Source organism: Colius striatus, chromosome 10 (assembly GCF_028858725.1).
Source record: "Colius striatus isolate bColStr4 chromosome 10, bColStr4.1.hap1, whole genome shotgun sequence".
Classification (NCBI taxonomy): Eukaryota; Metazoa; Chordata; class Aves; order Coliiformes; family Coliidae; genus Colius; species Colius striatus.
This window is the reverse complement of record NC_084768.1, coordinates 21,513,211-21,540,015: the sequence shown is the minus strand read 5'-3', so window position 1 is coordinate 21,540,015 and position 26,805 is coordinate 21,513,211. Positions and strand designations below refer to the sequence as shown.

Below are 26,805 nucleotides of genomic sequence, written 5' to 3'. Positions count from 1 at the left end.
CTGTCTTATATCGTGTTTTTCCTGGTATCTTCTCTGGTTTGAATTGTGAAGTTGGTACTCACCTAAAAAAGTGCTAGATATTCACATTGGTACAGTCCTACCTTTCTTTTCTTGGCCAGTTATCTTCCTCTCAGAGGCATCCGTTACCTTCTGACTCTTTAGAACAGTATCTCTTCAATGATGCCTCGTTTGGGAGAATATAAGCATCCCAGAACAAGGTCATTTTGGAGAAGCAGCAATCACCAAACTAACTTTTCAAATGTTTTTTATCTGGTTACTCAATTTCATAATAGCATGCATCGAATTTTAACAGGCAGTTTAGCATCTTAGTTCATCTATTGTCAATTGTTGCATGGTCTCTCAAAGCCCTTCAGTGAAAAAATGCTTTAGATGAAATGAATACTAATATATGGGCTAATATATGGAACAGGCTGCCCAGGGAGAGTGTGGAGTCTCCTTCCTTGGAGGCCTTCAAGACCCACCTGGGCACATTCCTATGCAACCTGATCTAGGTGTACCTGCTTCTGCAGAGTGGTTGGACTGGATGATCTCTAAAGGTCCCTTCCAACCCCTACCATTCTATGATTCTATGATATTAAATCCAATACTCCTGGCAACCTGGGATAGCTAAGCCATTCTATATTTGAGGTTGCCTGCATTTTCACATCACTCTGTGATGGAAGTGCTCAGGTTTCAGAGGAAAAATAGTGTGTGAACATGTTATTTTAATCTTCTGACCATATAGATCCTGAGCAATCTTGTGATGGAGGAACTCCTGCCTAACCTTCAGACAATGATCCTGCCTAAAATGAAAGGCAAGAAGAATGACAGAAAGCGGGCCTGGTTTGGTGTAAGTACTGATATTTGCAGAGTAGTTGTTTCTCATAGCACTTGTCTGTGTGTGCTGATTCTGATTTATGCTTCTTAATTTAATTTGGGTTTAGATTGTAGAAGAAACTTACAGTTTAGTCCAGCAGCAGGTGTCAGAAGGATTAAGTACCTTGAAAGAAGAATGTAGAGATTTTGCAAAAACTCTTGAAGGAACCATTCGATCAGATATGGACCAGATTCTGAACTCCAAGAACTTCTTAGCTGGAAAAATCAAAGGTTAGTAGAGGAACAGCTGTATTTTGGAGCAATTTTTTCCTGTTTCCCATTGTGTTGCTCAAATTTCCAATTGTCATTGTTTTGAAATCCTCATGTGTTTGAAAAATCCAACTGGAGACACATTTATTTCAGAAAACAAATACTTTGAGCCCTTGCTGCCTTTGATAAGAACCCATACATGTGGCCGCTGTGTCTGTGAGAGTACCATGTCTTCTCAAGTTGGAACTGACAGGTTTTGAGTATCCCGATTAGAGTAGCTGGTTCTGCTTTCATTTTCACTTGGACAGCCTTATGTAATGAAGATACAGGTTGCATGAACATAATTAAAAGTGTAGTGGTTTCAACCTCATGTCTAAGAATACAACAGAAAGCCAGGTTCTGGTTATGTGACAAATTCCTAAGCCACCAAAGAATACTTAAACCAAAGATCTTCTTAGGTGCTTTTAAATTAATGTTAAGTAATTATAATTTAGCTGAATATGAAAATGAGTGTAAAAAGCAGGCAAAACATTAGCTGTTGTTGCTTAGACTAGCAAATAAATAAATAGCCGGTGATTTAGGAGCTGTTTTGGTAAAACTCAGGATGTTCCATTGACATTGTCACATGCCAGATGCTCTCAGTGAACTGTAGAGTAGCAAGTTCTCATGCCTTTTTATACAGTTACCATGGCCATGCTGTGTGCAAATCTCCCAGTATGTGTCTCAGAGCTGCCCTTTGCTCTACTCTCACAGTGCCCTCAAGCTGCTAGCATTTGGTGAGGTAGGACATGGGAAAGCAGGTTTCATTGTTACTCACAAAGCTATAAACTCTGCTTTCATCACCCTCATCATCTTTGTGGAGGTATGACTCCAGGGAAAGATCCAGGGCCATTTAATTCATTGTGAAGTAAATCAGTTCAGATTACTTTTTCCATTATATCTCTAAGTAGCCTAAATGTAACCATTGTATTGTCTGACACTCCAGCCACTGTTTCTGAGCCTGCCCAGAAGTGCTGCACAGAAAACATCCAGCCATTTCTCACATCCATATTGGAGGAGCTCATGGGTCCAGTGAGTTCTGGATTCACTGAAGTTCGCTCACTTTTTGATAAAGAAGTGAATGAAATTATCCAGGACTTCCAGAAGACAAATGACATCATGAAGCTAAAGGAAGTAAGACAAAAATGTATTTGGAGCCTTTTACATTAGCACAAGTTGCTTCTAGCCTGAACCTGAGTGACAGCAGTATTTGCTTTCCCAGGTGGTAGTGTGTAGCACTTGGTTGTGTTGTTTAGCAAGTTCTGTGGTATTCATGTAACTAGAGTGTAGAAGAAAGACACTGAGGTGCTGGAGTGTGTCCAGAAACAGGCAACGGAGCTAGAGAAGAGTCTGGAGAACAAGTCTGCTGAGGAGCAGCTGAGGGAACTGGGACTGTTTATTCTGGAGAAGAGGAGGCTGAGGAGAGACCTTCTCACTCTCTACAACTCACTGAAGGAGGTTGTAGCAATGTGACTGTTGGTCTCTTCTCCTCCATAATAAGCAACAGGACAAAAGGAAATGGGCTCAAGTTGTGCCAGGGGAGATTTAGACTGGACATTAGGAAAAATTTCTTCCCTGAAAGGGCTGTCAAGCCCTGGCACAGGCTGCCCAAGGAAGTGGTGGAGTCTCCATCCCTGGAGGGATTCCAAAGCCTTGTAGCTGTGGGGTTGAGTGGCAGCTGTGGCAGTGTTAAGTTAGTGGTGGGACTCAATGATCTTAAAGGTCTTTCCAACCTAAATAACCCTATTGTATTACAAATTCACCTCTGGTTGCTTTTTCTCAAAACCTGTTCTTCCTCCTTTGGCATGCAGAATGTGGACCAGCTTATGAACCTACCATTCAACTCTGTGAAAATGGAGCCCTGCTATCTGAAAGTGAATCTCCTCCAGGAGTTACTTCAAGATCTCAAGAGTCGCTTCAAGGTCTACCACATTGATTTTGTGATTCAGAGGACACAGAACTTCATGCAAGAGGTACAGTAAGATCCAGTTTTTCTTCCTGGGAGAACAGGTTAGGTTCGTCCTTCTAATTCACTTCAAAGTAATCTTGATTAAAAAGCTGTACAGGAGTCCCAGATTATCTTTCAGTCAAAGTACAGATAATAAAACCTAAGAAAATCACATCTAGAAGCTGTTTGACATTTATACTTATAAAGTTGCACGTGTGTGAGTCTTTCAGCAAATTTCGGATGGATCATCTCTTCCCCTGAACTTTCATGTTCTAAATTCTCAGTGTCTCAGCACTCAAGAAAGTTGTGCTTGTGACCAATGGGGTGGCTAAAATCTACCTCATTTCCATAAGGATTCTTTTTCAGTAAGGGTCTCAAATATATTTTACCAAAATGGAAAATATCCTTCTCGGTAGTTTGTTGTCTCATTAGTATAAACTAAGGCGATTAATGTTAGAAACTGGCAATTACTTGGACACAGGTGATGTCTCAGGATGTAGCTGTATGTAGATGTTTTAACCAACATCACTTCTCATGGGAATGGTTGAAGTGACTGCATCATTTCAGATACCTCTTTTTTAGGGTGTTTTGATATAGGCTATAACTTTGCTTTTCTTTTATTTCTTCTGAATGCTTGGCCAAAAATCTATTAGGAATTGGCCAGTAGACTTCTTTTGATTGCCAGATCACAAGACTCTGTGACTCCAACATCTCTGTGTTGAATCTTGTGATTTTAATCTAGTCGGTAATCTTGTGAAATGAAGCTGATCCAGTTCTGTGGAGCAGGAGTTATGAATATGGAAAACGAGTCTTTAGCACAGTGGTGTGCTGAAGGCAGCAGCTCTTCTAGTACAGCCATGATCAGCAGCCAAAAAATTATTCAGAAATAAAACTTCGATTTCATGTCTGGGTCTTTCAGGAGTGACCATTCCAAACTGCTGCCTAATGAAATGCCTTTCAGTAAGTGAAGACCATGAATCAAGATAAAAGAGTGGGCAGGATACAGATCTCATGCAAGCCAAGTGATGATTTTTTCTGAACAGAACATGAGTCAAAATTCACATTAAATAAGTAAAATTAAAGCACAGGTTCTTCTAAAAATGCTGTTGCTTCACTGCATTTAAAAGGTCAATATCTAAAAATGCTGTTATTGCTTCTCTGTCTTTAAAAGGATGGTGTTTTTCTCATAAAAATAGTAAGTACTTTCACTTTGTGTGCATGGACATTCATTTTACTAATGAGTAAGGTCAGACATGTCTATGCTGCATAGCCTTACTGTTAAACAGAAGGATTTACTTCAACTGAGACTCGACTGGAGGCTGGAGCGGGATTTCTTGACTTGGGAGCTTGGCATCCTCTAGTGGCCAATTTTGGGAAATTTGGGAGCACGATGCTCAACTGGCATAAATAAAGCAGCTTTAGTGACTTCACCAGAACTATGCCAATATATGATTTGTTTCAAATAAAAATCGAAATTAAAAAAAGAAGAGTAGTTAATCTTTTAATTAGGCTCAGACGTAACTCTGCACTGATCCCATCTTCTTCTTGTATGCAAGATGTTGGCAGTGCATGAGCCTTTACTGCACAGTCTTCCAGTACACCCAGAAATTGAGTAAACCTCCATCTTCTTCATTTTCATTTATAAATACAGTCTGTATAGTCCAATCCTACATGATCTGTAAAGTCAGTTATAACTATCAGCCTTTAACATTTGTTACTGCATATTTTCATTCATGACTTCACTAGACATAATTACTGTTTGTAGAACTGCTTTTCTGAAATACCTTTTCAGAGTAGGGATTTGATGTTTTTAATGAATCTCTGAATAATTGGAAAATATGGCAAATGCCAGCCTAACATGATTCTATGAGAAATTGTTGCACTCTGTGCTGATAATTATATGTGTGATAAGGAAAGCTACTGATTAATTACTTTTTTAAATATTATCTGCAGTATTAATGATTAAGACCACTAGAATCTGGTAGGAGTCAATGGGAGTCTTCTCATTTGGGGTGAATTTTGTCTATGGCCTTTATTTATAGATCATTGATTCTACTTTTTGTTTTTGTCACCATCAGTTTGGATGGTGACATGAGATTAAAGCTCTACAATAAAGCTCTGGTAAACATAATATGGAGACTTAATTTTCTTTATTTATTGCAACATTTCTGTGTATGTTAGCCTTCAGAGAACTGAAATGCAGTAGAACATTGGGGATAATGGAAATGAATCTGTGCCGATTAAGTTTGCTGATATAAGTGTTTACTTAGCCTGCCTGTAAACTCAAGGTAGAAGTTGAGGTAGTTTCATTTTCTTACTCTCTTGCATTAGTTAATCTTCTTTTGGGTGTCCCATTCTAAAACTGAGTATTGCAATCTGAACTAAAACAAGGCTTTTAATCCCCTTCAAAAATCGTTGAAAGTAGTTGAAATAGTTAATGATTTAGATCCATTATCCTTTCTCCATTTCACCTTCTCAAAAATACAAGTTATATTTATCATGCCTCTTGATGTATATTAGAAATTTTATGTTACTGGTATTTAACAGATTTTGTAATTATTCTTTTTAGCTGATGGAAAATGCAGTTTATACTTTTGAGCAGTTGTTCTCTCCAAGTCACCAGGCAGACTCTGTGAAGGTTGCAACAACCGTTGAAAAAGTCAAGCTGAGAGTACTGAAGGTAAATGTTACACAGCAGCATTTACACGGGAAGACCTTGGTTTCTGCCTTTTTGGAAATGGAGAACATATGTTATGTGAATTTACCTCTAGTAATTAAAAGAATCTCTTGCCATACAGCTGGAAAATACTGATTTTGTGGCACTTAGCAAGGCTGCTTCTGAGCAGACGCTTATCAAAGCATGTAGATGTGCGGTGTCTTTACTGCATTTAAATCAGCTGGATATGACACTGTGGATCTGGGGAAATCCTTTTTTATTAATTTATATTTAGCCTACCCCTAAAATTCATTAGTCTCAGAGAGGCAGTGCTGAAATTCTGGGAAGAGCAATCAGGCACTGTTTCTTGCCTAGGTATAAAAAGAAAAGGGAAAAAGATCCCAGAAAACTAGGTTTTAGAGTATATTTGTAAAAGCTGGAGTAAGTCACATGGGAGTTCAAACCCTTTAGTGCGCCATGATGTGATATACTTTGGGATTTACCCATCACCATTTACAGGATAAAAAGAACCACTTCCTCTTCTGAGTGATCAATAACCCCAAACATGTTTGGGCTTGTTTCTCTTTTTGTCTGTGTTGACAGCAATATGATTATGACAGCAGCACTATCCGGAAGAAGATATTTCAAGAAGCACTGGTACAGATTACTTTGCCCACAATGCAGAAGACACTGGCCTCCACGTGCAAACCAGTAGGTTTCTGTGATTTTTAAAGGGAAAACAAAACAAAACAAAAAGGCAACTAACACCTTGGCAGTAAATCCTCAACTCTCTAAACCTGTTTTCTCTCAGGGAATTGTGCAGATTTGCTGCCAACTCAGCCAAATGACACTTAGATTTGCCGGTTTGTGGATTGGGTAGATGTGGAACATAAGGAAGATTTCAGGAAACAGGGAAACTGTATATATACAGCTTGCTTTCTCAAAGACAGTTGCAGACTATCTTTGACCACCTCCATTTAATTTCTCCCTTAGAGATCTGAAGTCCTCTCAAAACTGAACTCCTCGTGACAGCTAGGACTGTAGGTTATGAGCTTGTCCTTGTGTTCAGCAGCCCTGTTGCAGGCTGAAATTGGGAGAGGGCATTTTCTTGTTCAGCAGCATCCTGAGACATGACCTCTGCTGCTGCTGTCTTTCAAAGCCAAATGCTGGCTTGGACAGCAGGAGCAGCAAGCAGAGAGGCCATGCACTTGCTTTCAGTGATTTTAAATGGCAGTAATTGTGTCAACAATCAGGAAACAAACATATAGAGACGATCTCTGTTGCACTTAATCATTTGGGTAGGTTACTAAGCAAACATGGCTGGCTACCAGGGTTTCATGGAGGTGTTATCAGCATGGCTACATCAGGGGCCAGCTGGAATGCTGTTCATCTTGGCTCAAAATAAATAGACTGTACCCTTCTTAAATCCCAGTGTATATCCTCTTGCATGAAAGGTGACTGCCCTGAGCCATCCTCGCTTCTCTGCCCTTTATTTCTCCTGATACTGATCAGTTCCACTTTTACCCACAGTGTGTTGCTCTTGCTTGTCCTCTCCAGCTTGTTTTAGTCTCAAAAACAAGTTTAAAAACAAGTATTTTGCCAAGTTATACTTATGAATCTTTGAGTAGGGATTATTAAAACTTACAACCTTCAAAAATAGATTTGAAATTACTCTCTTTGATATGTCACTCTCCTTACTACCCCCAAAACACTAGTCTCTTGTCAGCAATGCCTTCAAGACACAGTGCCTACACCCAAAGGCAAGCATTTCATCCCTTGTAATATATGTAGAGAAGGTGGAGTCCCACTTTGTCTTTGTCATACAGAATGGAGGAAGCAGAGGTGGTTCAAACTTCCCACAAGTTCTTTCTCTTTCATTTCACACAAACCCTGTGTGTTTGTGCCTCTGCAGAAATGAGTGGCCAGCTCTAGAAGCAAGTTGGCCTGCTCAGTCAAGCCTTGACCTCGTACTCGAAAACCTCCAGATGTGTGTATGTAGGCACCTCTTCTAGAAGTGGGTAGAGGTCACTTCATTTACTTTGGATAGACTAGCAAGCAGCCGCTAATTGTTAATGACTCAATTATTGTCTAGCCAGTCTATTGTGTATAAAGCAGTAAGCTAGAAATGTTACACGCCTAGTAGAAAAACAAACCCAACGTTGTCCCAAGATCTCATGCTCACTGTGGATTTGCCTCCTTGGACAAACAATGAGTGAGATATTTCCTCATCAGCTATTCATTTTGGAGTTGTTTATTTTAATGCAGATGGCAATGATCTAAAGTGCTTTTAAATGGAATTATAGTGCAAAAATACTGTTTGATAAGTGCAAAATAAATTGTGAGTGCACATAGTACAAATATTTCACCTTGAGAGATGGCAAGAAGCATTGCAAGACCTTCTAGATGGCACCTCCAGTTGGACTCTCAGAATCTCTCATTTTTATATATCTGTTCCTTTTTTTCTGTGCCTGCACAGGAGCTGCAGAAATATGAGCAGTTCATTTTTGCAGATTACACTAGCGTGATCCAAGTAGAGAATGTGTATGAAGAGATTTTGTATCAGACACTGCTTGAAGAAACCATGAAAGGTGAGAAAATAATAACATTTTGGCTGTTGGCCAGTGAGCTCTTGCTTCAGAGCTTCCCGGAGTCTTAACCTCGCTGCTTCAGACCCAGGTCTCACTTTCCAAAGACCAGTGGTTACAATGCTACAATATTTGGCTTCAGCTCACTCAATGTGTGCCAAGCCCTAAAACTTTAATTACGAAACAGCTTTACTAAACCTGGGAAACTCAAAGTGATTCTAACAAAATGTAATTATACCAACTTCATTTTATCCTGATTCCCTGGGACAAGGAGTGAGATTATGCTCTTATTTTCAAAGACTTGGTGATAGCTAATGGCAGTAAAAAAGTCCCCAAATGAAGTGTACTGCTGGATGCAGTTTCCAGTTCATCACTGATGCCAGTGCAGTACTCCCTGCAGATCTCACTGCTTTTGTATCAGAAGAATAAACTATTCTTGATGGCATATATAGTTATCTAAATTGCTGTAGCTGCCTGTCTATACCTTAGATAAAAGGCAAGCACATATATTGCACAGTAAGCCTTAATAGACCCTCTTTGGCACTCCTGTTCAAAAATAGCAGTATAATAATTAATGTAATGAGGACACTTTGATTCATGCATTCAGCATAAATGTTTCTTCAGTGGAACATTACTCTTATGCACTGCAGGTCCTCAGGTACAACAATGCTTAGTCAATATTGAAGTGCCCTTATTCCAAACAGATAAAATCCCCACCCCAAGAAAAATGTAACCTAAAACCAAGTTGAAAATGAAAATTACTTTTGTCTGTAATAACAAAATGTACCATGTAAGAAACTTGGGAAAACACTCTACTGTCTTTGTTGTACCTCTGTCAGTCCTTCCAAACCAGTTTATGTTTCTATTTTATTTAGTGATAAAAGAAGCTGCCATTATGAAGAAGCACAACCTCTTTGAAGACAACTTGAATTTGCCTTGTGAAAGTGTGTGCAGCTTGACAGACCTGAAGACCCCTTCGGGATCAGCACAAACCACTCCTGCAAAGAAACCTTCCCCTGCCCTAGCTGAGGCGTCAGACACCGAAACTCAAAGCGATGAAACACTCGTTGTGACAGAAAAAAATCTGTGGGAGAAGGATGCTGATAATAGAAAGTCATCACAGAAAGAGACAGTCACTTCTGTCAATATGGGCAGTGATCAGGCATGCAAAAGTGAAGAAGTGGACATTAGAGAAGCTGGTGAAAAACAGGAGATCGTTTCAGCTGCCCTGACAAAACAAGCTGCAGAGGAAAAAAGTGCTTTGGAGAACAAAGATAAAGTGAAAATGGAGTTTGTAGCAAACACTGATAAAAAGCTTAAGATACAACAAGAAGCTGTGGAGGAAAAAGTAGCTCCTAGGACTGAAACTGCCATAAAAGATCTTGGAGACAGCCCTAAAAAAGAACTCAAGGGACATGAAGGAGCAGTGGAGGAAAAAGCATCAGATGCTGTGTTTGTCAGTGGCACTGAAAAAGAAAGCAAAGCACAAGAAGTTTCTGAGATAAAGCTGACCTCCACACAGGATCATGTAGCAGAAGCAGAGATTTTAGGGAATGCTGAAAAGAAAATCAAGGTTGAAAAAGAAATTATGGAAGAATTATCTCAGAGTGAAAATACAGTAAGAACAAGGTTTGAAGAGGATAGTAAAAAAGAAAGCAATGACCAAGGAGCGAGTACTGAGACAAGGGTTATTTCCCAGGATGAACACACAGGGAAAGGAGAGTTTGGGGATAATCCTGAAAAAGAAAATAAGTCAGAAGAAAAGAGTTGTAAATCCCCTGATGATGTGAATGAGATAAGGAGTTTGCTGATGGTAACAGTTGAGATATCAGCAGATACTCCAGCTGAGAACATAAAGCAGATTTGTGAAAGTGAGATATTAAAGTTGCAGGAGCACAATGAAGGGAATGAGTTGAGCAAAGTGGCTGTGGCAGAACCTCAAGTGAGCCAGATGGTGAACAAAGATGCGTCAGAATGTGTGGAGTTCAAGGAACACCAACCGTCTTCATCTGGTTTGGGGAAAGACAGGTCGAGTGTAGTGAATGTGTCCAAGGGAGCCTGCAATACTGCACAAGCAGAGTGGCTGGTGGAAGGCTCAGATACACCTCAGGAGACAGAGGTGGAGATCAAGCAAAGCATTTGGTACACAGGTGTGGGCAGCTGCAAAAGTGATAACTTGCAGCCAGAGGAACACTCTGAAACTGTGTCTGAACACAAAAGGTTAGGTGGGGAGGAAGGAGGAGCAGGGAATAGCCACGCCATCCCAGTGGAGGCAGGGACTGGGAGCTTTTGTTGTAATTCTGCTGAAAATGCAGACATGGCACAAGTGCCCATTTTGGACACAGAAAACCCAAGAACAGGACTTCTGGATGTGCCAGTGCCTTTGATGCAGGGCAGGGTGAGCACCACAGAGGTCATGGGAGATGCAGAAGCTGTTGAGGGCGAAGGGCAGCCAGACAAATCATCTCCACACACGGAAATCAAAAGCACAGAAATAAAAGATATTTTTGCAGAAGAAAACAGAGAAGATAGTTATGCACAGCAAAACTCTGAAGAGTAAGAAGTGTTTTTCAGCCCAGGCCTGCGAGGTTTATTTACTCCAGTAATCCCTGTTTAATTGTGAATATGCACTTGGGTTGAGGCTAGAGGGAACGGGCTTTGTTGTGGTATTACCAGCTCTTGCAGTTTTAGCATGAATCCCTTCCTGAGCGATGGGTAATTGGTTTCTTTTCAGTTTAAAGCCTTCACTGTTTAAAACCAGGTTACTGTTAGGGAATGTCATCTTTCACTTAAAATTCACTAGCTTTTGTGGTTATAGAAAAAGTCTGAAAATGAGACCACCGGCTTCAAAAGCAACTCACCCCCAACTCTAAAGTTATTTTACAAACTTGGATGTTTTAGCTCATGATTTTTAAATGCATGAATTTGACAAGTACTGCCGTGGTTGTTAGGTGGTTGGTACCTTCATTGGCATTCAAAAATGCTTTTAGTATTTGCATGCAGTATACAAGAAATAAATAAAACTTTTAATAGTGAAACAGAATCATATAGTTAATTTAGTAGGTTGTTCAAAAGCCACACTTTGTGCAAACTCTGCAAACCGATTACTTAATTATTTTAAAGATATTATAGACAAGCAAATGTTCTGATTTTTTTTTTCTCTTATTGCTATATTTAAAATGGGGAAAATATGGGAGCAGGTTTCTCAGTCCCACTCTGCACTTCTGGGTTATTTAGCCTTCCAGAGCACTTTATGGCTATTTTATTTTGTTGTATTTTATGGAAGGGAAAGATGAGAATGTTTATAATAATCATTACCATTAGGCAGCATCTTTCTGTTTTACTTCCCATGGTAAAATATTCACAGCTGTGTAATACAGAATATTGAGAGTCCTGCCATTCCCATTGCTACTGGGTTACCTAGTTGTCTAGGCCTTTTTAGGTGTGGAAACTATGTAATAAATTGCAATAATTGTAAAATATCATCATCATTGCATGTAAGTTCTAAACCAGATAGTTGTAATACATCTAATACAGATACAAAAAGGAGCCAAAGATTATTCACCCATGCTTAGATGGCAGAATCACATTTCAAAAGCAGTTATTAGAATGAGACCTACCCCTTTCACAGCTGGCATATTATCATCCATATCAAATAACAATCCACACACAAAGTTGCTTATCTGCATTATTTGCATGCAAAATTTACAGACTGTGCACAGAAAAGCTTAGAAATGGAAAATGCTATTTTAGTGAATTGGGCTTTAGGGTTCAAGAGCTCACTGTAGAGGTCACTTTAAGGCACCTTAAAAATCTGGCCTGGTGTTTCGGACTGTTTCTGAACAAATGTAATACAGTACAGGACAGCAAAGATTAATGATAAATACAGTGAAGACTGCAGGATTTATGCCCATAAAGACATGGGAAGAAATAACAAAGCCCTGAGAGCGTAATCCTTGTTGGCATTTAACTTCAGCAAACTGTGCAAAGTGTGTTATTTAACGCTATCAAAATATGCTATAATACTAACAGAGAATTGACACTAGAGGAACAGGCAACTATTAGTGCGTCATTAAGGAATGTTGTTGAGTAACTGGACCAATGTTCAATAGAGCACAATAGTGCAGCATTGCTGTTTGTAAAATAAATGCAACTCCTATTTATTCCAGAAGCCACACTGTGGTACTTTGCAGAAGTACTTTGGCTCATTTCCACCTTGTATCTCATGCAAAAATACTAACTTGTAGACACACAAACCACTGTCAGCTGATTCTTGAACAAACCATTAGTTATTTCACTGCCAGCTACTTTGGTTTTACAAATCATTAGCTGTTTCTAGTTGGTACTGACCGTTAAATGACTTCAGATTTATAACGTGTGCTTTACAGTTAAGCAGCAGGAGCATTCTCTTTTAGCCACGCTAAATTGCCAGGTTTCTGATACAGTGCTCTGTGCAACATAGAACTAGCAATGCAGGGACTCTGTGAAAAAGGTTGCAATCTCCCACAAAAGCCTTTTATGGCTGATACAAATTAGACACATCTGTGCAGAAAGTGGCTAGCGTAAACATTCCCATCGTAGTCATTTTTAAGTCATTTCTATGGCAGGTTTAGGCCTGGCTGAGTTTTTTTTCCTGTAATATTAAAGAATTGGGTTGTCAAATGCAGATGTGCAGAATATTTGTTTTTCACAGGTAGGAAGGGAAGGAACAGGGAAGATTTAGGCAGTACATCACCCATTGGAATCAGAGTTCCTCATGGCTAGAAGACTGACGTTTGTCCTTTGTGGACGTTTGCTGTACATTCACATATTTGCAAATGGATAGAGGGTAGGATTTTTCTTGTGTTTAACCAGACTTGAGGTGGCAGCAATTCAGAGGTGATCACTCTGCAAGGTTCCATTGGACCGCTGAACAAAATAATTGACTCTTCTTGGTAATTTTTTTGTCGCTTTCTCAGAATTTCCTACACTTACCTAGAATGAATTGCTTTGCTTGTGAACTAGGGGCAGTACTAAATCCCCTTTGACCGCCTGGAGGGTAGCGGGTTAGAGGTGTCTCGAGAGGGGCGGGCCGGGGGACGTCCCGCTGCGCGTTTCCCTCGGTGACATCGCCGGCTTTAAGGCGCAGGGTATGAAACGCTTAGTATCGTGCTTGGAACTTTGTAAAAACGCTTGCCATACAAATAAAAGCAGCTCTTCCCTTCCATCACTGGGGGGCTGGTTTTACCTCTGCGTGTGTGTGGTGATTTAACGTGAGCGGCTTGTGCGCAGCAGCCGCGCCGCGCCGCCCCGCCGGCGGCTGCAGGGGATGGACGAAGGAGGCTCCAGCCACTCATCTCCTGAGGCAGCGCCAGCTACGGGAGCTGCCGGGTGTGGGTCGAGCGGTGCATGCTGGGAGCTGTAGTCCGACACCCACCCGCCGCTCCCCGCGCGCCCCTCCCTTTTGTCCACGTCGCCCTCTCGCCGGGCGCGTCGCTGCCGTCACGTGTCCCGCGCGCGCTTCCCGCCTCGCGGCGCCTCTGCTCTGGCTCCGATTGGCCCAGCGGGGCGGCGCGTGCGGGGGGACCCGGAAGCGGCGGAGCGGAGGCGGTTTCCGTGGCTACGCCACAGGAAAGCGGAGGGAGGGTCGGTGCCTTCCGCCTGCGCGTCGGCGCTGCGAGCCGCGGTCGCCGCGCCGCGAGGGGCGGGCAGCGGCGAGATGGGCCGGAGCCGGGCCTAGCGGCAGCGGGCGGGCGGCCGCGGCCATGAGTGGAGCTGCGGGCTGCCAGGCGGGCGGCGGCGACCGGGGGCCCCGCTGGAGGAGGCCGTGGAAGCTCCTGGCCCTTGGCCTGCTCTCCGCCTCCTCCGTGCTGGCGGCCGCTCCGGGCGCCGGGGCCATGAGCAAGGAGGAGAAGCGCCGTTTAGGGTGAGCACCGCTGCGACGGGCAGGGACTCGGGGCGGGGGAAACGGTGGCGGCGCCGAGTCGCCCTGTGCGGCCAGGCCGGATGCCGGCGAGGCCCGGGCGGGCTCTGTGGTTTGCTGATGTCCCATTGCCGATGACCGAGCCCTCAGCGTGCTGGATCCGAGTTGGGCTTGACTGGTGCGCCCCTCGCCCGGCAGAGCTCCGGGAACGTCTCTCTTTTCCCTCTCCTTTCCCCCCTGAAGGCTCTGCGAGCTGTGTGCCCTCGGTCGCTCCTGCATGTTTGAGGTGCGTGTGCTAGAGACGAGTTGGTATTTGGGGTCAGGTTGCCACGGCTTTTGGGGGCATCATCTGTGACCTGCCATAAGCTTGCGAGCTCTAGTCTTGAAGGTAGTAGCTGGTGGTTGTGTGCAGTCATGGTTAAAAGTGATCAAAGGTAAATCTAAATCCATAGTTTGTTGGTATAATTATGGCTGTGCCTCTGGACCATGAGAATGCTTGAGAGCTGTAAAAAAGGTCAATGTTTACATATATTCTTGCCTACTTCCTGTATAAAAGGTATACTGCTTTGGTCTCTTGTGTATGTACATGTTAAATGATTCTCTTTAGTATAGTTTTTAGTTGAAAGATAAACATTATAGTATAGGTGGCATTGTATTTCATAGAATCTCAGAATGGTAGGGGTTGGAAGGGACCTTTAGAGATCATCTAGTCGAACCCCTTTGCAGAAGCAGGTTCATCTAGATCAGGTCACACATTTCACTGCGTGGAGTAAGATTTTTTTTTTTTTAGACACATATGTAATCAAGCATATTGTGATCTTAAGGCATTGCTGGGGCAGTTTCATCCTCTTCCCATCTACGGGTCAGTTGCACAGAATAGCAGTGCAGAAATCCTGCTGGAGAAACACTCTGAATACCCTCATGGTTATTAATTGTTACATATAAGTTGGTGTTTAACTGTAAGTTACTGGATTTACAGTTACTCTTGGGTGCTCTGGGGACTTTGTGTCTCAAATGGTTTGTATGTTTTCTTCATGTGATTACATGAGGAGTTTAAATTGCATTCACCAGTGGGGTTTAAAACTTATGTACTTGTAACTTAGACTCACTGTATCAGCTGATGCCTCAGGCATATGCAAGTAATGTCTTGCCACAGGTTTTGTTTGGGGGCACCGAGCCGTCTCATTTTTTAATAATGGCAGGTAACCCATGTATTTCATGACAACATACCATGTCAATTGCAGAAATTCTTTCAGAAAATGCCCTGTAGATGTGAGTGTAGAAAAATATAAGTTTGAAGGTGCTTTCTGTTTGCTGCACCGCTGCACAGCATTGCATGCTTAGTTCAGCTGGACATGGCACTGGCCTGACAATCCCTGGGGTTTTGTGTGCTGCAATGGATCCCAGAACTGCAGACTGGATTGGAGTCTGTGCAGCACCTGAAAAAAAGCATCATATTCTGCTCTTTCGATGACTTAATGCATTTGATGAGTTAAAACTACTTCTTAAACTTCCAAGTCATTGCACTAAACCAGATATTTAGAATATAATTATTGTCTTCTTGTCTCTGTTATGTTCAGTCTTACTGGCAGAGGTTGTGAATTATGTTGATGGTAATATAGAAATTAATGTGCTCTTTGCCTTGTAGGGCTCCTCAGGAAAACAGTTAGGAACCACTGGAAGTAGTGCTGTATCTCAAAAAAACCCACTACTTTTGTTTTTGAATGTAGTAGCATTTTTCTTCAGACATGTGAAATAAATGTATCTACAACACTGGGGAGGGGGTCAATCAGTATTTGCTTGCCAAGGCTTCTAATACAAGTAAGAGGTGTACCTCATAACTTACGGTCTTTTTCTGTATCACAGGCAGGAATTTATACTGTGTCAGTTGGTTTTAATATTGGTAATTACAAGCAGAACATAATTCTATTTTCCTTTTTATTGCTGAGTGTGGAACATGTCCCATTTCTAACTTTGTGTTGGTGACATCTACAGATATTACAGGGGAAACACGGGAGGTTGAAAGAGATCCCCAAATACTTAATTTCATGTTAGATGAAGAAATAGCCTTTCATTTCTGCAGTGAGCAGAAGTAGCTGAATTAAGAAAAATTACTGTGCTATATTTCATTTACTTGAGCAGAGTATGTTAGTAGAGGACCCGTTACTGATACTCAGATATTGAAGTGTAATACATCTGGCTGTTCTAAGAGAGTATGTAAAGGCCATTGTGAGGCAGACCACTAAATGCTTTTTCTTCTCTCTTTTTTTTAGAAACCAAGTGCTTGAAATGTTTGACCATGCATATAGCAATTATATGGTAAGTAAAATACTTGTTTAATTTTTTGGAGTTGTTATTGCTGGGCTCCTCAGCTCAAGAGGGACAGGGAAGTGCTGGAGAGAGTCCAGCACAGGGCCACCAAGATGATCAGGGGTATAGAACATCTTTCATACAAGGAAAGGCTGCGGGAACTGGGGCTGTTTAGTCTGGAGAAGAGGAGATTGAGGGGTGATCTTATTGACATTTATAAATATCTACAAGGTGGGTGTCAGGAGGTTGGGACATCCCTCTTTTCTATAGTAGCTAGCAACAGGACAAGGGGTAATGGGATGAAGCTGGAACACAAAAAGTTCCGCTTAAACATAAGAAAAAACTACTTCACAGTGAGGATGAGGGAGCCCTGGCACAGGCTGCCCAGAGGGGTTGTGGAGTCTCCTTCCTTGGAGGTCTTCAAGACCCGCCTGGACATGTTCCTATGCGACCTGATCTAGGTGAACCTGCTTCTGCAGGGGTATTGGACTAGATGATCTCTAAAGGTCCCTTCCAACCCCTACCATTCTATGATTGCTGGCTGACCTGAGAGAGAGAGCAACCTACAGTGCATGACATTTTGGAGGAGGAGCAGGGAGGAAGGAGCGAGAACAAATCTAAGATAAATAAGAAACCAAGATAAATAAGAACACCTGTATAGCCTTTAAAAAGACTGGAACAAATGTTACTTTCAAGAAGAGCAGCATCAGAAGGATATGAGGACTTTCAGAAGGGTAGCTAGAAATTACTAGCTGTAACTCTGCTAATCTGTACCTGATCTTTCTCAAACCAGTTTATCTCACATCAAGCTATGAACAATTTTCATCTTTGGTAAAGTATTTGGTTTGAAATTCCAAACTCCTAAAAATACTAGGGAAAGAAAGCTCAAGAAGAGCTGTCTGTGGTTGTCCCATTCTGAAGAATCCAAATTGATCTTAGTTATTTTGTAGGTTAAAATTATGTACAGTATTTATTCAGTGGTAAGATAGACTAGATGTAGTTTGGTAGCTCTTTTACAAGCAAACACTGTTTGTATAAAATGGGTGTCACATCTATGTATTAATCTCTTGTGAGTATGTGACTGTCATATGACAGTGAGCCATGCTCGCTATGGCGTCTTTTCATGTGACTTGGGATTTTGTGTGCAGGCGTCCTCATATTCTGGATATGTGAGCCATTCTGCACTCTAATCAACTCTGAAATAGGTTAGTTTAGTGTAGATATGACTAAGAATAAAGAATTACTTAGAGTAGACTGACTTTCCTCAAGTAATGATTACTTTCACATATACCATAAGTAATGCACATCAGAGGAAAACGTGTAAATGTGTCTAAAGTATAAATGATGCATTCTTACTGAGTTTAACAATCTTTTCATACACTCTTTGTGACTGTTACAGAAAACCCTCTCTTCTAAGTTGCACCAATCCTGCAGGACAAACTGCCTCTTGACAGTATCTTGCCACATGTCCCAGTTTCTGTATTATGGTTTATGGCTCATGGTCTGTTCTATGGTTTAATGCTTTAATATGTAATACAAGCTTAAAAGCTCGTGAGTTGCAAGTTTATACAGTGCATGAGAGTTTGAAAATATTTTTGTCTGTAATTCTGTAAGTTGGTCTAGTTTTTCTGGGTAACATTAGCTCTTGCTTTTGACACCTTAGCAGTTTAACAAACATCAATCTTTTTGGTTATAATTAGCTTGGGACCTGGTTCCGTGAAAGACACTTGGCTTGGATTTTCTCGTGGCATTGTGAAGTAGAAACTGCTACATATTTGGCAAAATCACAAAATGTTATGTGCTGGTAGAAAGTATCTGTGTTCCTGCTGTTGATTGTGAGATGAATTGGAAACTGGTGGGTGTCCTGCTACATCTGAAGCAAGGAATTTCTGGATGAAAGAGAAAAATGAGTTCAGCCATCCTGGAAACTTTGAAGCCAAAAGGATATTTACTTGCCACGTATGCTGGAACACTAAACAAACATAGGGCTTATTTGTTTAAAGTTGAAGAAAAGATTAGGGTATCAGACTTGCTTCTGACAGCAAGAGAATTATGTATTTTTGCAGTTGCTTTTGAAACAGGCAGCTGAGAAGTTTTGATTTTCTGTTTCTATTAATATACAGTTTAAACTTGTGGATTTAGAAGACTGAAAACTGATGTTTGCATGCAAGGGGGAACTCCCTTGTCTTTTTTTCAGATGTTAACAGACATTTTTGAGTAAAAAACTGTTGGGTTGGGGTTTTTTTTTCAGTCCTTCAATGGTATGTGTAATAAGCAGGGTTTTTTTTTTTCTTGACTATCAGAAAGAATACATGAAAGTGTCGTTGACTTGAGGCCAGTAGGTATTTCTCGGTTTGCAGCACTAGTAGCAAAATGTATTGTGCTGCCCTGAAGTTCCAATCCTGACATTAGGCAATGTGATCAACTGTTCAGTCAGAAGATGCAGAAATCCCGGAGTATCTGGGGAGCTCGATTTGTGTAATATTTTCCAGAAGTATGTTTATTGTAGCATTTGTGCCATGTTTTTTATTTCATGAGCCTTGCTACTTTCCTTTCAGGTTACTTGAAAGGGGAGAAGTTCCAAGTTGGGAAACTGCTTGACCCAGTAGCCTTTCCTGCTCTAGGCAGAGAATAAGAGAACTTTTGTTTTTCAAAATGCCGCTTGTTCCTTATGATTTTGTAAGACTATTTTCTCCTTAATTTTTATCACCATTTTCTCTCCATAATTTAAGATGGAGGTCTTAGCTCTGACTCTACTTTTGTTGTGTATTGCTTTAATCTGTTTTTCTGAATACTTTGCACATACATTCAGAAACATCTGAGCTGTATTAAAATGATGTAGACTCTGGCTTTTATATTTGAACTTCAGGAGAGTTGTGCAAAGACCAAAACACTTGGGAGAATGGTAGACGGGGAAACAAACCATCGGTTTCAAAAGAAATTGCTGTAATAGCTGTTTATTTAGAAGAATATTCCTCCTTTTCCTTTCTATTTCATGTTTAAATATAGGGGGTTTTTTTTGTACCATGTATTTGGAAAGACTTTGAATGTGTTTACTTGCTGTTTTGGTGCAACATTTGAACTTTTTGATCCTGCCACGGTACAACAACCAGTTTCCCGATGAAATCAAAAGAGAGAAGTTCTTTCCCAAATCACTTGTATTGGGCTTCTGATGGAGAGGCAATTTCATGCATGTTTGTTGAAATTAGATCTATTTAAGATTCATCTTTATTAGTGTCAATGTCCATTCTGAAAATTTTTCAGTTAACCTCTCCTATTGCACAAGATGAATTTCAAATTTTTGTCTGTTTCATTTGATATCACATTTTGGTGGCAGTTGAAACAAACTTGTATTAACTTGGGAGGGAACAAGAGGAGGCCTTTTATTCAGTGTACTTCACTTTGGCAATGGTCCCACTCCTGTTACTTCTGACTGACAATCATTACTACTATACAGCTTACTTTGCGGACTGCTTTTTCTAGAAATATGGGAAATAACTTGCTTTTAAAAAGATCTAGCAATGTGTCTCATTAAAATTGTATATATATTTGTGAAAGGCTCAGTCTTAGTCAGCTTGTTTTGTGACTGTTGTCTTTTATTACTCCTTGTTTAGTGATTTACCAAATTATTATTTCACCTTCTAAGAGTTCTGTCACGGATTGTCACCAAGTCACTTTCATTTGGAAATGTTTCCATACTGACTTTAAAATGTGGTTCCTGCTAATTTATCCATGAAATACCAGCCACTTGATAATGCCTGCATTACTTTTAGATTTTAAACTCACCTTTGAGATGGTAACTTCTGCCTAAGAAACATTATAGGAAGTGTCATACGCCCCTTTTTGCATGTAGCACAAAATTAACTCAAGTTAATTGGTAGGTTGGTCTTTTTTTAAATGTGCTGGTAGTTTTCCAAACTTTTCTGGAAGATTAGAGAGAAAAAGGTCCCGTTCCTCTGTTCACAGTTTAATCATTTCCGTCACCTAGCTGGGAAGTAGCTCAGCAGAAAAGCTACTCTCAGACCTGGAGTCCCGATGGAGTCCAACGTGTCTTTGCAGCAAAGGCAGCTAGTGGTATCCTGGGCTGAGTTAGGCAATACATTGACAGAAAGTCAAGGGCAGTGATCCTTCCCCTCTGCTCAGCACTGGTGAGGCCACGCTGGGAGTACAGTGTTCAGTTCTGACCTCCTCAATATGAGAGATGTAGACAGGCCAAAAAAGAGCCATGAAGGTAATGAAAAGACTGGAGCATCTTTCCTAAAGCTTCAGATTGCTGAGGCTCTTCACCCTGGAGCAGAGAAGGCTCAGAGGAGTCTTATGAATGTAGATAAATACCTGAATGAAAGCTATAAAGATGACAGAGCCAGCTGTTCTCCATGATATCCAGTGACAGGACTAGAGGCAACGGGTACATATAGAAACATGGGAGGTGTCCTCTGAACATCAGGAAACAGATTTTTACTGTGAGAGTGACTGAGCAGTAGAACAGGTTGCCCAAAGAGGTTCTGGAGTCTCCTTTCTTGGAGATATTCAAAAGTTGTCTGGACACAGTACTGGGCAACTGGTAGGTGGCCCTCCTTGCATAGAGGGATTGGGCCAGATGACCTCTGTAAGTTCTTTCCCACCTCAAAGATGTCTTGACGTGTACAGCATAATTGGGCTGTTTTTTAACAGGCACTGAAGAGCTGCTGAAATGGGTATTAACAGTTGTAACTTAGTCCTTCCTTTTGTTTCCCTACAGGAGCATGCGTATCCAGCTGATGAACTCATGCCTTTAACTTGTCGTGGACGAGTACGGGGTCAGGAACCAAGTCGAGGGGATGTGGATGATGCCTTGGGAAAGTTAGTGTTTGAAATTATTACTGTCTCCTGTAAACATCTAGGAATCTAAGTACAAGTTTCAGCCCATAAAACTTGTTTGTGCAGTTGACGTATGCAGAAAGTTATATTTGTAAAAAATACTTCTATTATTTCCTCCCATGATGTTAACTGATGTGAAATTGTACCTCAGTCAGAAAAAAGAGAATTGACTAGTGAATGAGAGCCAAAGATGACTTTTTATAATCGTTCTCCTAGTGTTTTCCATAGGAAATCCCTCCAAATGTGAGCTGACATTTATGGTATTAGAAAACGGGACTGCTCAACAGAGATTATAAAGGTTAATTATCAGTTGCAGAGAACAGTAAACAGTTATCCATTATCCTGGCCTTAGAAATATACCAAATGCCTTTTTTTAAGTAGAAAGCTCTCTGAAAATGTAGTCAAATGATTATCATGTGTGTGGTATCCTGAAGCCTTTGCCAAAGTATGAAGTTTCATTTCAGATGCGAATATTCTTCATATTTTTTCTTTTAAGATAACTTATAATACAAAGCACTGATCCTTTGGCCAGCAAAATGTAGATTTGAGTGTTCCTCCATGTTAAATTGAATAATCAAAACCAAAGTGGACTTACTCTAAATGTGTTTGTGATGGATTCCTTTGTTGTCTGTATGTGAACAGTGTATGTTTATAAAGCAAATCCCTAAGAGCAAAGAACTGAGGCTTTTTTTATTACTCTCACTGCTTAATGTCCCTAAGCAGAAGAGTGTTCATCAGAATTGAAGTCTCTGTCTTAAATACTACTTCTGTCTGACTCTGATATTGAGCATGTTATTTTGGGTTATTTTTTGTTAGAGACAAAAGTTCCTTAGTCTAGAGATTCCTTTGTAAGCCTGATGCCTCGGAGGTCATGAAAGGTACAAATGTCAAGAAAAGGGATTTTTTTCATTTAAGCCTGCTGCTTACTAGTGCTGAATGGCACTGGGTGAAGCTTGCTGTGAGAATCAGCAGATTCTCAGTTGCTTTCTTCATGTCATGTGCAATTTAAAAGTCTTCATGTAATTATGCTTCGGCTTTTGTTGTTGCATACTGAAGATCTCTAGTCTGTTTGCTTTTTCCTAGTACAGAAGCTGCTACTGACCCTCACCCCCCCCCTTACTGCCCTTCATTGTGCCCTTTCCTGTTCTGTTCTAGCCCATGTAGAAGTTTCGTAATGAAATAACAGCATTTTCTTTAATCTTTCACCACTAATTTTAACACTATGTTTGATTGCAGCAAATTGGAGGTTTTTCTGAAGTAGGTAATTGGAACAGTTTCTATTGGGAGAAATTTAGCTTGGAGACTTTTTGATCTTCCTAAATCTTTCTGTATTTATGCCTAAGTCAACATTCTCTATGGAAAGGAAAAAGGAAAGGAAAGTTGGAAAAAGATTTTGAACTGTTCTACTGAGTTTCATGGTAGATTTGACTGGAGACTAGAAATAAAAAATTATTTTGCCTACAAGAAGTTTGAAAGCTTCACAGTAAATAAAAGTGTCTTTATAATCAGCTTCAGTCAGCTCCTGGTGACTAAAAAAGGGAAGAAACTTAGAGTGTTTTGCTATTAAAAGTATTGTGCACAGCTGATTTATTTTTTTTTTTAGCAGCTAGTGGTCTGTGAGAATTTACTTTCTTGCATAGTTTTGATTGCTATAAAAAATACTTAATTTCTACACAGAGACCTACAGTGAATCTCTTAAATTTTGTTTCACAGATTTTCACTGACCTTGATTGATACCTTGGACACTCTTGTGGTAAGTTTCGTGATAAGCTTTGATAAACCTGTCTTCTGATGCTCAGATTTCTTTTTAGATTTCTATTTTAAATTATACATGAAAAAATACATTTTCTTTTTCTTCACCTGTGATCTCTGGCTCTCTGAAGTGACTGTTGCTTGCAAGAACCTGCAAGTGCTGTGGGATACTGTTTGGAGTTTGTTGCAATAAGAATGCTAGAACAGTTTGGTCACGTTTCATTAATGCTCTGTTATCTTGCTTTGCTTGGGCTGTAACTTAATAAAAAATTGTGTGAGCTTGATTTCCACTATAATCTAAAGCAATGTGCTGGTTTACAGATGAACACACCTCTTAATACATACTGAATTATTTATGGTTTTTCATTGTACATGCACATTTCATGGATGAATTTGCATGTGCTTACATAGAAGTGTAAAAAAGGCAACCCTCAACGTGTTTGTCAGTAAATGTTACCAAACATCTTATGTTCCATATCTATTAAAAGATTCCAATCATTAATAAATCACTTCTTGTTATATTTCAAGCTCTTTGACATATTTTATTATCATAAGAATTCAGAATTTTGGCCCTTCACGTCTATAGGTAAATCTGAAACGTTTTACAAGTGGTTCCTGCACTGACTGGGTGTGTGAATCACCATTCCCTTGTTACAATGTGCTATGAGATGGCCCTCAGCTCTTTTAAATTGAGACTACAAATGTTGAAAATAAGGAGTCTGGCATACACAGTTTCTCCCAGACACTCAAATACATTATTGTGGTTTATTGTGTTCTTGTCTTAGAGCAGGATTAACACTTGTGGAACTTAGGATTAAAAATTCAATAAGCCACAGAGATTGTTAAAGATCAATTGAACTAAAAGAAAGGCATTGTGAAAGAATCTGTGGGAAATGGCTGAGCTGTTCCTCAGGCACAAGGAAAACAAGGATGGAGGGAGACTGGTAGGGGTGATTCAACGAATTTAGGACATGGTTCCTTACTTTCTGGATAGGAGACTTCTGTGAAATGGGAGGCAGCACAGCAGGCCTCTCTTTGCTCACTCCTCCAGGACATCTTGTAGCTCACTGAGTCATGGCATTGGGAGTAAGGGATGGAACAATCAAATAAAACCCTGAGTTTAAGTACATTCTTAGTGACTTTTATTCTTTGTGTAGAGCTTTTATTTGCATTCATGTATTGCATGAGAAAATCAATAATAGTAATGTCTCTTTGTACTGTATCAGAGTGTGAGTATCAGAGGCCAGAGTGTCAACCTAAGGCATGTTAAATACTTTCCTTTTTAATTCACTGCCATTGTTCTTCTGTACTTTGCATTAGCCATGTTGGAACCTAAACACTTGGTTATATTTGTATTCCAGGTGTTAAATAAAACCAAAGAGTTTGAAGAGGCTGTGAAAAAAGTAATAAAGGATGTTAATTTAGATAACGACATAGTTGTATCTGTCTTTGAAACCAACATAAGAGTCCTTGGGTGAGTAACTTTTGTGTTTTCAAAACCCTTAAACGTGTGTTTTTTAGGTAAATGTCCTTAAGGCATACCTTTCTGTGCTCTTTCACCTCATTTAAAAGTTGTATGTTTGTCAGTTAGCATAGCTCCCCACCTGTCCTAAGAGATTCAAAAATGCTATGTGGGAATCGCTTCTGTGGCACTGAATCAAGCTGACCCCAGTCTAACTGCTGGAGGCATAGCTTTTGGATTTTAAGAAATGGTGCATGCTAAGGTAGCAGTGTTTTTCTATAATGGAAGCAGTCTTACAAATTACACCGTTCAGTACTTGATGTAACAGAACAGTTTAATACTTAGTGTAATACATTCTTTCATGTTAGAAGGGGCCTCCAGAGGTCTCTAGTCCAACTTGCTGCTCAGTGCAGGCTCAGAGCAAGTTAGTCTTAAGCTATTTTATGCAATTTTAGAAATGTTAGTAGTTGTTCTCGACTAGCTACATTGAATCAATGAGTCTTCTGCAGTTTAGTGCTGAGTCCTCAACTGCAATAAGAATTGCTTCCAAAATACCGAAAGCTAACCTTGATTGTAACTGGGAGTTCCATTTGCTCAGCACTTCAGAAAACTGGGGCTGTGTGAACATAGCACAGTTATGTACATAGTCAGCTAAATTGTAGGCATTTTTGCATTGCTGTTCAAATGAATTTACCTTTTGAGATATGGATAATTTTTCTTGCATTTAGAGGTCTCCTAGGTGGACATTCAGTGGCAATTATGCTGAAAGAAAAAGGTGAATATATGCAGTGGTACAACGGTGAACTCCTGCACATGGCAAAGGAACTAGGCTACAAGCTTTTACCTGCTTTTAACACCACCAGTGGTCTCCCTTATCCAAGAGTAAGTTCACTGATTTCTGCAATTCACAATTACTTCTGGAAGTAACATTTTTGTTGTTTTGCTTTTATCCCTGTTTCTAAAATCACTTGTATATTTGTGAAGTGTACCTAGTATTTTAAATTACAGTTTTAGGCTCTCTGAATCCCTATGTTTGCAGCTCTGAATATTCTAATATACATTACTGTAGGTAAATAGTAGCAGCAAAAGTATCATCTAATTGCTGTCTACATCTGCTGCTTTTCTGCTACCATAGAGACCATCAAGTAGCTGAGGAGAGGGAATTTTTTGTTTGCTACTATCTCTCACAAAGACAGTGAAAGACCAACTTGCAAGCACTTGCTTGCAGGTTTAGCACAAAACTGATTAATCTTCATGGTCTACAGAGAGAGCTGGAATCTTAAAATGTTCACTTAATGTCAAAAGCTGTCTTCATATTTCAGCAAAGCATGGTGCATATTCTTTACAGGACAGAAACAACTTCTGCATGCCATCCATTAGTTTGTGACATGTGGCTTTGATTGGAAATTTTCCCACAAATTAAAAATGAGCGCTGAGTAAATCAGCTTTTGGATTCAGGCATTTTTATGAGAAAAATGTTCAGGATTTGACAGTGTTCTGCTGAGAGGGCCCTGTCCAGAATGCAGGAAGGTTTGTTGTGCCCACAACAGTAGTGAGTCCATCTAGCAGGTCCTCTGCAGCCAGTTGTAGTGAGATATTTACAAAGCTTGATCTCCGTGAGCACTTGCAGTGTTCTGAGTTCTAGCAACTTATTTACCAGCAAACCAGGAATTAGATTTTCAGTGTGGTGTTCTTTTACTTAAATGTCCAGTGAACCAGGTAACAGGCATTTGGGCCAATCCTTGCTTTGGAGAGTGCTTCTGGATACTTGTATGCACATCTAAGTTGACAGTGTGTGGCAAAGCAGAGCAAAAGTGAAGGGGGCTGTGTGAATTTTTCCTTGCCTTTAGAAAAAACTTTGACTATATAGTCACTCTGTAGACCTATGGCAGGAGTGTGAATTCTTTCAGCTAGTCAAAATAAACTCTACTTCTCTCTAGGTTAACTTAAAATTTGGCGTAAGACATCCAGAAGCACGAACAGGAACAGAAACTGATACCTGTACAGCTTGTGCAGGTACCTTGATCCTTGAGTTTGCAGCTTTAAGCCGATTCACAGGAACATCTATATTTGAGGTTTGCTTTCCATGATACCTTATTTTTTGGATTTGGTGTTCATTAGTGTTCTGCTGCAGTTGTGTCATATTGCAGAAACAATTTTGAGTCTATGAAAAGGGTGCATATCTTAGCTGTTCTGCACAAAATG

General features: G+C 40.4%; 2 protein-coding genes across 5 annotated transcripts in view; both read left to right on the top strand.

Moving 5' to 3' along the window:
• Positions 1-11,357, top strand: part of NIBAN1 (niban apoptosis regulator 1) — a 58,425-nt gene extending 47,068 nt beyond the window's left edge. The window contains exons 7-14 of the mRNA XM_062004191.1: positions 746-850; positions 945-1,107; positions 2,072-2,259; positions 2,937-3,098; positions 5,643-5,753; positions 6,333-6,440; positions 8,206-8,317; positions 9,190-11,357. Of these exons, the coding sequence (XP_061860175.1) occupies positions 746-850; positions 945-1,107; positions 2,072-2,259; positions 2,937-3,098; positions 5,643-5,753; positions 6,333-6,440; positions 8,206-8,317; positions 9,190-10,874 (2,634 nt within the window). The 3' untranslated portion in view covers positions 10,875-11,357. The remainder of the gene's footprint in view (positions 1-745; positions 851-944; positions 1,108-2,071; positions 2,260-2,936; positions 3,099-5,642; positions 5,754-6,332; positions 6,441-8,205; positions 8,318-9,189) is intronic.
• A 2,564-nt stretch (positions 11,358-13,921) lies between these two features.
• Positions 13,922-26,805, top strand: part of EDEM3 (ER degradation enhancing alpha-mannosidase like protein 3) — a 31,054-nt gene continuing 18,170 nt past the window's right edge. For 3 of the 4 annotated variants that reach the window (XR_009819348.1, XR_009819347.1, XM_062003476.1), the window contains exons 1-7: positions 14,243-14,502; positions 16,490-16,535; positions 21,268-21,368; positions 23,100-23,139; positions 24,500-24,612; positions 25,329-25,482; positions 26,541-26,675. Coding sequence is in view for 2 of the 4 variants with exons in the window: in XM_062003476.1 (XP_061859460.1) it covers positions 14,300-14,502; positions 16,490-16,535; positions 21,268-21,368; positions 23,100-23,139; positions 24,500-24,612; positions 25,329-25,482; positions 26,541-26,675 (792 nt within the window). In the remaining 2 variants the exon portion in view is untranslated. Of the gene's footprint in view, positions 14,220-14,242; positions 14,503-16,489; positions 16,536-21,267; positions 21,369-23,099; positions 23,140-24,499; positions 24,613-25,328; positions 25,483-26,540; positions 26,676-26,805 lie in introns of those variants that run through there. The other variant, XM_062003477.1, reaches the window with a different exon arrangement.